Source organism: Lytechinus pictus, chromosome 9 (genome assembly GCF_037042905.1).
Source record: "Lytechinus pictus isolate F3 Inbred chromosome 9, Lp3.0, whole genome shotgun sequence".
NCBI lineage: Eukaryota > Metazoa > Echinodermata > Echinoidea > Temnopleuroida > Toxopneustidae > Lytechinus > Lytechinus pictus.
The window spans coordinates 1,154,981-1,166,518 of NC_087253.1; the positions used below are offsets into that span (position 1 = coordinate 1,154,981).

Genomic DNA, 11,538 nt, shown 5'->3' on the forward strand with positions numbered 1-11,538 from the left:
TAAATGTTACTCTTTCATATTGGTAATTTATTTTGTATACAATATTTTGTTTAATAAGTAAATTTCTGGTCTGAAAATGTGCCTCAAAACTGAATTTTCTTCCTCTGTTTTCTTTTGCAAATTGTGCAAAACTTTTTATTTTGAGCCTCAATGATATCTATATCACCATAAAGCTGAACTTCTGTACTTTCTCACAATGCCACTCTTGATATGCGGCACCTTTTAATCAGGTCAAGATCACACTTTTCCCACCAAGGTACAAGACGAGATTTCTGAAATTTTGTACCTGCATGAAATCCAGAGTTCTGATTGGCTGGATAAGGTTCACAGAACAACAGACGCGGGGTATTTGAGGAGATTACCACATGGGAAGTGTGACCTTCCCATGAACCCAGGCACTGCACCGTTGTAATCTGCCAGTGTGTGGTCTCTTTGACCAATCAGAGTGCAGTATTCTTGTTTTCAAGCTGCTTTATGTACTTGGCAAATGAAAAGTGTGATCTTGACCCGATTAAACCAATACTTATTTTGAAACCTATATCATTTTAAAGCATACATATTCAGCTTTATCATGATCTAAAAATCATTTGGGCTCAAACAAAAATAAAGTGTGAAAATAGCAGCTTTTGTCAGGTGAAAATAATTATTTTGTAGCATATTTTAGATCAAATTTTAACCTATATTACAAAATCTTTGAATAAATTCAAACACATGACCTGAAAGAATGATTCTTCTTCTTTACAATGATACCAAATTCATGAAATTCGATGCATAAGTAGAGCAGCAATGACGGAATGAAAAGAGGTGTTTTGGTCCGCATCACGCTCATTAAATATGCAAAACATCTCAAGTCATGAATATCACTTGGATGAAAGAAGCCACTTTCTTGGGACCTGCCGTCTGACTGGTACACAGCACACACTTTAAAAAATCATTAAAATGTCACTTTTGTGACCAATATTACTAATTTGCCATACATTTGCAATTTATTTTTCATTAGTAACCAGGGAATAATTTTTGTATTCACCAGAGCGCTCAAAAACTTAAATTTTGGGCATATTTTTGTGTACGCCCTCTATTGGTGGAAAAATAATATGGTAAGAAAATTTTCATTTTCAATCTCTATTTTTAATTAAGAAAAAATAATTTAAAGAATCAAATTTACTTAAGAGTCAAGTTATGTGATGAATAGCTGTAATGGAAACAGACAGTCTAAAAAAATCAAGCATTTGTCCCAAAGAAAAAGAGAAAATAAGCCAAACATTGCTACCCTTATTTTGCAACACATGGAGATGTAACTGAGAACAAGGTTACCGTAAGTAACGGACTATAAACCGCACCCGTGGATTAACTGCACCCCCAACTTTGGACTAAAAAAAAAAAAAAAAAAAATCACATTATATTTGAGGTACAAAGAAACAAAAACTAAGTTAAAGATTTCAAAGTATCCAAAGAGATTACCGGTATGCGGAAATCTGCTGTTCTTGATCAATTCATCTACAAATGTTTGCAAGAAAGAAAGGTCCGACAATATTGGCCACTTACACACTCACTCACCTCACAGTCACAGTGTACACACACACAGCACTGCCGTTCTTGTACATTGCAAACTACGATACGGTACCAGTACATCTTATCAAATAATGATCTGTGTCTTTCCCGCCGTAGGAGGAAGAAACATTCACATTTCTTGCATCACAAACTCACAATCACTTTCATAATTTGTCTAGCATTCGATGTCTTAGCATGAATTTTGGATACGGGATTACAGGAAGGTTCAAGAAACAAAGAAATTGGCATTTTTTACAGTTGTTTTGACGGCTTCGTGCCGTCTCTCTCGTTGCGTGGTGTACATGGTATCTTATGAAAAGCAAACGGGAAAGAAAAAATAAGCTGGCGCGAAACGGGACTTTGGAGGGGATCGAGGGTCAAAATGAATAGCGCCAGCTTAAGTCGCACTATATAACCACAATACAACGCAAGCTAGCTCAGTTAACTCAACTCTCGCGCTCGCTCAGCCTCAGCTGTGACAAAATATTACCAAGTATGCTTGGCTTCTCTTTGAACTTAGCCAGGGAACTCTGCTGCTTTGAACCGAGAATAAAGTCGAAATTAGTGTCATGAAGGTGGGTGCGTTTGTTATAATCACTTCTCATTACCCGCAGCTCATACCCCTCTAAACAACATTGCCCTGGGCGGCTACGCCCGGCCACTTGATGTGTTGTGAACTGGCAGAGGGGTTACGACGGGCTGGCTCAGACCCGTCACCGTGGATAAACCGCACCCCCGACTTTTGCTTCTATCCCGCCGAGAAAAAGGTGCGGTTAATAGACCGTTACTTACGGTATATCATAACCTTGTTCATTGAATGAGTGCTTTTTTATGAAATTTTCTGTGCGCTGCGGCTAAAAAAGTCATCATAAACCCACTCATCCCACGAACGAGGTTATAATATAACCTCGTTCTCGGCTGTATACCTTTCTGTTGTTAAAATATACATTTCTCATTCCCCCCCCATCCCTTGCCCAAAGCATCGCGAATCAATGCATTCTTTAATAAGTATATGATTAAAATTGTTATTTTGACGGGAAGGCCATCAAATAAAGCACTATAATGTAACAAATTGAATAAAAACTCACCGATTTCTCTACGTGAACCTCATCCAACTGCCTCCATTACGTCTATGGTGTTTGACAGTGACAAATCGAAAAGAAAAAAGATCTCACGAAACCATAGAGGCACATCAACCCGTTTGGACCACTGACCGTTGAGGTTTCGACGAAACTTTGCTTGTAATGCATTCTGGTAAGGAAGTCTTGATAGCCTCAATCAAGACAAATTTGCAATTTTTAATGTAACAGAAGTTCAGAATTACAAACTTTACTGTGGGTCTAATCAGGGGAGAATCCAGGATTTTCCAAAGGGGGAGGGGTGGTTTCTTTTACAGAAAAAAATAACAAGCCCCCCCCCCCCCCCCGTGAAGGAGATTTATGTAACGAATAATATCACAATTATGATAAAAGCTCCTCGCTATACAGTATGAAGTTTCAAGTTTGTTTTCATTGATTTAAAATCCAAACCTAAAGGATTTTCATTAAAAAAAAAAAAAAAAAAAAAATCTCTTACCACAAAGGCCTATTTAGGGGCAGATCAAAATTTTCAAGCGGGAGGGCGGGGAAGTTTCAAGTTAATTTAATTGATTTAAAATCCAAACATAAAGGATTACAATAAAATGAAATTAACAATTTATACAAATTATCAAACAAAATGAATGCAAAATAAATCTGTTTATGGCTTTCGAGGGGGTGGGCACGAGCCTGATGTGCTCCCCATCCTGGATAAATAAAAGAAACTCATTAAAAAAAATTGGAAAGTAATTATGTTCTGTTTTATCACTTCCTTGCCCCTTTCATTCTTTTCACATTTCACCCTTTAATTCCAGGACGGTACAAAATGTGGGCTTACAAAAGTGATATGATGATAAAAAAGAATATTCCACAACAATATGAAAAATAATAGAAAACCAAAATGATAATATTAATAATTAACCCTTACAATGATAGTACTCAATAAAAGAGAGGGATCGGGGGATCGAGAGAAGAAGCAATAACCCTCCCCCCCCAAAAAAAGGCATCATATTTCCTTTCACCATACGACAAGATACAGTTCATTATAGAATAAACTAAGCTGATGGCGCTACAACAATTATTCTTGTGTATAAAATAATTAAAAAAAATATTGTGTGTCAGGGGGAGAAAGAGACTACTATCGCTGGATCTCGGAGATCCGAAATAGAAGCATCACCGGAAACAGGTATCTGAGCTGTGGTGAGAAGCATTTTTATACAGCTCTGTAGAGGTCAGTGGTGTGGTCGCTTCCGTTAGCTTTCTTTAATTGAGCACAAGAGGGCGCATTACATCCTCTACGTAGAAGTCTATGCGCTGCTGAGGATCATGACAAATTTCATCATACATTCCGACAATTTCCCGAAGAGTCTTAAAAGAAATTACAATATATCGTTGAGTTCAAGATAAATCACAGCAACAACGGAAATAAGATCAACATTTGGTTCGGGGGGAAAGACTGGTAAGTCAAACTCTCTTACTTTTACATTTTTAGAACAAATTTTGTCTATGAGTACGGCTCACATACCACTAGTCCCATCCCCTACCTTTTGCTGTATGGCAAATGGTCGGGGATGACGAGTGCATAAACCATTAAAAATTGAAATTTATGCATCTTCTAGTTAGATATGGGTCAGCTGCTCGTTTATGACGTCACAAATCCCAAACTTAAAAGAATTAAAGAGCATCGCCATGTCATTGACATTGCATTGGCCATCACACACTCACACAACATGCGAGGTTAGTCACTTAGTGGCCATCACACAGCTTCCTGCTCGCTACAGCATAGCGGTACTTACCCGATACCTGCGCCGACACTCCGGGGTGCCAAGGTGTGTACGTACCGGTAACTTAACGCAAGGCTCCAGCCAGTCAGAGGTAATGTTAAAATAATCATTAAAAAATATATTTACCCTCGGATTTCCGGTGGGGTGGTACCTGTTTCTTTGTGCTTTATAAATATATTCAAATGGATGAGAAACAGAGACTATGCGTCTCATTCTTTGAGAAATATCTTCCATCGTCCGTCGATTGTCGTCTCCGATTGTTTCCAAATTTCGCGTGACATGCAAATACCGTGTAGGTAACGGTACCGGTATGGAACGCCATGTGGTTCAACCAACATGCTGTGGTTCAACATGAACAGTAAGGGGTTCGAATCCCACCATTACACTGCAAAAACTCCGGTGTTGATTGAACACCAGCCCGGAATCTATATGTCTGCACCAGAGAAGTGTTAAACAACACCAGTTTTTGTATAAGTCTAACACCAGATAGGTGTTTATACAACACCAATTAGTATTAAACAGCATCAGTTTGATATTCCAAACTGGTGTTGTTTCAATACTTCTCTGGTGTGGACATCACTAGCGTACCTACGGGGGGGGGGGGGGGGGGGGGGGGGGGCAGGGGGGGCACTCTGCCCCCCCTGACGAGTCACAACCCATGCAAAAACGTATCTTTGCCCCCCCTGACGGGCTTGAAAAACCTTTTTTGCCCCCCCCCCCCTGACGACGAGCTTGAAGACCTTTTTTTTTTTTTTTTGCTTGTCAATTTTTTTCTGGTACGAAATCCTTTATTTGTGATCGAAGACCTTTTTTTTTTTTTTTTTTTTTTTTTTTTTTTTTTTTGCTTGTCAAATTTTTTGCAGGACGGTTTTGCCCCCCCTGTGGAAAATCCTAGGTACGCCACTGGTGGACATATAGATTCCGGGCTGGTGTTAAATCAACACCGGAGTTTTTGCAGTGTGTACTTGCCTGTTATATTGCTTTTTGCACCTTCCCAAATGATGTCAGTCCCTAATTCAAAGATTTAATACGGATAAAAAAAATAGAAAAGAAGAGGATATCGCGTCCGGACATAAAATGACGCAACAAGGCTCTACTAATTTTAAATTTTACAACACAATTTTTTCATTATTGTTCTTTCCTTTCAAATTTTTCACTCTTTGATTTTCCTTTGATGAAAGATCTAATCTTGTTTCCACTAAAGTTGAATCTGACATGCCTTCAAACGTCAGTATCAGAACAATCCAAGATGGTCTCCTAGATCGTCTACATTATACAACCACTTCGTCTACTACCATTTGGTCTAAATTGCAATTTAGCTTTTGATTTTCTTTGCCTTGGTTTGGTTTTATTTTCCCTATAAAAATCAAAATAAATTGTGCAAAATGAATAATTACAAATGTGAATTTATCATGATATAATAACTTAAAAAGATACGGATGGCCTCACCCTATTCAGAGCAATTATAATGGCTCTATTTTCAGAGCTCATTTACCATTTTGTCTAGTTTCCAATAGACTATACACTTTTCGACTACTATCCACTTGGTCAAACCCCGCTTAGTCTATATGACAAGATGATCAGTTTATGAACCAAATTTTCATTGAACAAAGTTCAAATATTGAGTATTCGAAGTGGAAGTTAGCCTAACTGGGAATGAAAAATTTAGACGAAATGGCCTTGTATTATGAACCATATTCGATCAATTAGACCAAATGCCTAAACTGATACCCCATGCATCATACAATTTAAATTTTCTGATGTCGCAATTTCAAATCTAAAAATTAATGAGTCAGCATAATATGAAAAGGCTAATAAGTCAACTTGTCAAGATAACAAAATAAACAAAATCTTGCCATCTCGTCAAATAAAAGTCGCATGGCGCTCTTTCATGGCAGGCAGCACCGGTCCGCCTGCTGATACATGAAGGAATTAACACTAGTGACTAAATATTTGTCAAAATATTAACAAAAATCAACAATTATTTTCAGACTTGCGGAAAGTCGAGCATTAAAATATTCAATAAGAAATATTGTTATTAGAAATTACCATTTTCAACTTGTGTTTTTCTGTCAAAACAAAATAATAGTTATTAAAGGAAATAATATAGGCCTAATCTATAGAAATCCTCCTCCATCCGTCCTACCCTTTACCTTCTTTCTCTTTCTTTCTTTCTTTCTTTCTCTGTCTCCCTTCTCTCTCCATCCTACTTTTAACAATCTTTAAATCTTTCTCCTTTTCATAAATTTGATTTCATGAATGCTACAGCTGTTGGTAACTTTGCCATGATGGCAACTACCATGGTAACCTTGATTTTGATTGGCTGCTGAGCCCTGTTACCATATAATAGTAGTTGCCATTATGACAAAGCTTCAAGAACAGTTGCAAGTCCTTTATGAAACAGGCGCCTGTTCTCTGTAAAATTGTAGAAAAACTGTACAAAATCTTTCCTGTTATAACAATTAACAGAATGATTTGGTTATTTCTTTCTGTTAAATCTGTTATTTAATTGTTCTTTTGTAAAATTTTCTGTTTTTTCTTATAACAGTGTAAATGCTTAATGGTTGTTTCCCCAATACCAATAAGTTAGGTCATCTTTCGAAAAATGTCAATTACAAACTCTCCACTGTTTATATCCTAGCGAGGCTTTAATAGTACTCCATTAAAAAGATATTTATGTCAGTTGCAGATAAATGTAACGAAATATCATTATCCTGATCTATCCGGGATCTATCATTCACTCCGAGCATAATGATGCAAGATTAGTTGAGAATAAGGGGGTTCGAAGCCATCAAGTTTGGTGCGTTTATCCTTCTCAGACTTCTGCTCCTCGTTCTGTACAGTGTGGTACAGACGACATTCTTTCTCGTTTTGGCTTCCATTTCCAAGATAATGCCACGACACGAGGGCAGATAACTAAAAGCAACACTTGCCCAACCCCGGGGACCAACCTCCTTAAAGCACAGTCCTACAAGATGAGGATTGTTCTTGAACAAGTTTTGTTCTCAGTCTGGCCTTAAAAGTTCCTCCTAATTTGATTCGTTTATTGCCATCAGTGCGGTATTCATGGTTTACAGTCCTAGCAATTCCTCCTCTATACGACTAAGCCCACATCCCTTAACCCCTATATATGGTGACCAATTTGAAATTCAGTGATTCAGTCGACAGCTAGCTAGGTCGACAAGTTATTGTCCATGTCTTTCTTCCACAGTAGAGAGTGACAATTGATTGCAGATAATGTAGTTGACAGAAAATCCCGCTAATGAGTTTAAGAAAATGCACCTCCCGGTACCTCCTATTTCGAAAGTGTATATATGGCTTGATTTTCTTCACCTGAAACACAATTAGAAGTTCACATGATTCATATAAGAATAACTTCGATTTTTTCAAAATTCAAATGTTAAATGCTAATAAAAACTTTTTCAATTATCCACACTCCTAACTGTGTTAAAGGGTTTAAAAAAAAGAAATGCTCCGGACAAGCCATAATAATAATAATACACAGTTCTTGTATAGCGCATATCACAATTATGAATATAATTATGTCTCTATGCGCTACCAAAGGACTTGGATATTATTGCCCCATCAGCTGTAGCTTGGCAGCCGTAATTACTAAGATTACAGCGAACACGCATTTCAAGGAATAAATTCCTGCCAGGTACCCATTCACCTCACATGGGTTGAGTGCATCACAATGTGGATAAATTTCTTGCCGAAGGAAATTACGCCATAGCTGGGATTCGAACCCACGACCCTCTGTTTCAAAGTCCGGAGACTAATCCACTGGACCACAACGCTCCATGTCATGACCTGCATTCTTCCAAATAATCATTATGTATTCGAATGTAAACTGTTTGAGGATAGCTTACCATGGAGTAAAATACGTTCAGCTTCTTTATTTCCTCATGTTACAGTGATGAATTGGCAAATTTCCAAAGGCAATTAGATTCAGTTCAGCGGGATTCATCCGGTACATGACAGAAACCATGGAAACCATTGGTTTTTATCTACTTCAGAAAATCATCTCTTATCTCTGTAGGTTAATATGCCCTGCCCATGTTTCTTTTTTTTTTGTTCCTACAAATTAAAAGAGTAATGGGAATTATACACGTTGTTTAACGATTCATATTCATTACAATCCATTTTATTGCACAAATACTAATATCTAGACATAAACAAAATCTGTAAAAACAATAGATTTTTTTAATAATATGCAGTTCGTAGATTAACACATCTTTTTATCGTACATTGATACTTCTACTTAATCCATAATTGACAGCTAATGAAAGCTATATGCTCACCAATAGTTCGAGTTTAATCTTGTTTTCAGGAACAAGGGTAATCATTATTTTTATTTTTTTGCTATTATCCGCGCGTTGAAGTCCTGCTCTATTATCTTTCTTTATCTCTTTTCCCTTTTTATTTTCATTTCCCTTGTGTGTGCTTCCATGTTTTCTTGTTTCTTGTTCTTTGTTTTTTTGTTTTGCTGTTCCCTGTTTTGTCATCTTCGTGTCTGTCTTCGTAGGCAATTCTAAAATAATTATTTAGAGGGGTCCACACAATACAAGCACTGCTTTTTAGTGGATCCCTCCATTTTCTCAGAATTTTATTTTAAAATGGTTATGATATTTTGCTTATATATAATACTCTGTTTTGTTTTGCTTTTACTTATAGATAAATATCATATACTGTACATGCCTGAATTTATTTTGTCTGTATAAGTTCACTGTAACAATTTTGACCACATTACTTTGTTCTGTTGAAAATGAAATAAAATAAATAAATTGAATTATGTTGGCTGGTAGGATGGCACCAACCTCGTTCCAGGCCTTTCTTCTGAATCATCTTACTTCCCATAAGCTAATTGCATCAGTCCTGATCTTAAAGGGATGGTCCGGGCTGAAAATATTTATATCTTAATACATAGAATAGAATTCACTGAGCAAAATGCCGAAAATTTCATCAAAATCGGATAACAAATAATAAAGTTATTGAACTTTAAAGTTTAGCAATATTTTGTGAAAAGAGTCGTCATGAATATTCATTAGGTGGGCTGATGATGTCACATCCCCACTTTCCGTTTTCTTATGTTATTACATAAAATCATAATTATTTCATTATTTCATACTTGTGTGAATAATATGTCTCCCTTATAATGAAATAAGTTGCAGCAATAAATATCTAATGCACTAAATCATTTGTCAATCCAATTTTTCTAGTTCTTGGAGGAAAAATTTGAATAAACCTAATTTCATATAATAAAATACAAAAGAACAAGTGGAGATGTGACATCATCAGCCCACCTAATGAATATTCATGACGACTGTTTTCATAAAATATTGCTAAACTTTAAAATTCAATAACTTTGTTATTTGTTATCCGATTTTGATGAAATTTTCGGCATTTTGCTCAGTGAAATCTACTCTATTTATTTAGCTATAAATACTTTCAGCCCGGTCCATCCCTTTAAAGCAGTCACCGAGCAAGTCATTCAGGCAAACGTTTTTTCTCCGTCCAAGTCATGTTGTTCATGGAAAATTCTTCACGACGTCGGTCTATTGAAATGAAAAAAAAAAGACTTCGTTCATATATTGATTAGTGAATTTTCGTGTTTTTAAATATTATTTGAAAGCAAGAAACAGATAAACAATAAGTAAAGTACAGTCAATTTAAGCTTGTTTCAGATACCGGTAAGTCGAAAGTCTGAGAAATTCTATCAACATTATAGTTAGTTTATCCCAATCATTATTTTACGTTTTAACATGCAAATACTTGGTATTTTTAATAAAAAAGAAAACTTCCCAAGCATGATAATTACTTCAAACTCCATTGATTCTATGACTGCTTACATTAATCATGTTTATTATTTTTCCTATGTATTTATCGGATTTATAAATCTTGGGAATACCTTCGTCTATTTCTTTGATGACCGTTCTAGTCACAGTATTTGTCGATATTGTACTTTCTCCTCATCACCATAGTTCCCTCCTTCCATCCCCTCCTTCTCATCTTCCTTCTCCTTCTCAGCTATACTTCTCCAATTTATATGTGCCCCTTCTATATTCGACCATCTCCTCCTCCTCGGTCTGCCTCTTGTGTTCTATCCCTTCTCCCCTTTGTCCTATACGCATCCCCCTTCTCCCCCTTCCCTTTCTTCTTCCCCTCCTCTTCCTTCTTCTCCCTCTTCTCCTCCTTCCCCTCCCTCTTCTCCAAGGGGACGCCTGTGATCATGCAGTTGATGACGTCCCATGCAGGGATCAGGGTGACCTATACTGTATACACACAAAAGAGACAAATTTAAAGTAACGACTAACTATAAATATTGATTATATCATGGCAATACATCATTCACCAAGGTGATCCTCATGTCTTACCTGACAAGAAACATAATAATTGACATCACCAGCAATCCAAATTTCTTCTATCGGTTTGTCGAGAGTGATCCAAATTAGAAGACAAAAATTAGAAAATGCATTAATTGCGCACCCCTTAATTTTTTCTTTAGTTATAAAAGGGATTTATTCTCATCTATTAATTTTTTTCCTTGTCAATTTTTTCGGAGACGAGGTCGCTGCCATTTTGTACTTTATAATAAGCCAGTTCGTAGTTCCACTCTGCGCATGATCAGAAGATTCTGCGCATGATCAGAGGAAGGTCATTTACTAAAGTGACATGGTGGTTTAAAATTTATTGAGCGCCAACTTCGATGTCTTGATTATTCATATATTCTTTTGAATTGTGTTTTTCATTCACATCCACAAAAAAAAAAAAAATGCGTCCACGCACAGTTTGCCAAGTACATTGTACAACATCCTCTAATATGCATTCAAAGTAGAAATGCAACAAATACCTTCATAGAGTGTTCATTGATGTGCTATTCTAGTCACCTGGTCTATTCAATCTCTTCATCCCGCTATGTAAGGCATGCATACGTAATATCTTGCTTTGAAATCTGCCTATCTTAATGAAAGAAATGAAAAGTCATTTGACCAAGATTGTCCATGAAGTAACTACGAACTGGTCTATTATATATACATATATTTTGTTCATTTTATTGAACTTATCTATATATTAGTGTTTTTTTGCTTAGGATAGGAATGAGGGTCCTTGATGATCTGTATCATTAT

The 11,538-nt window shown here is 36.5% G+C and overlaps 1 protein-coding gene across 1 annotated transcript in view; it reads right to left on the reverse strand.

Moving 5' to 3' along the window:
- LOC129268464 (probable inactive 1-aminocyclopropane-1-carboxylate synthase-like protein 2) overlaps positions 1–4,698 on the reverse strand; it is a 32,168-nt gene extending 27,470 nt beyond the window's left edge. The window contains exon 1 of the mRNA XM_064104446.1: positions 4,538–4,698. Within this exon, the coding sequence (XP_063960516.1) occupies positions 4,538–4,645 (108 nt within the window). The 5' untranslated portion in view covers positions 4,646–4,698. The remainder of the gene's footprint in view (positions 1–4,537) is intronic.
- Between the last annotated feature and the right edge of the window lie 6,840 nt (positions 4,699–11,538).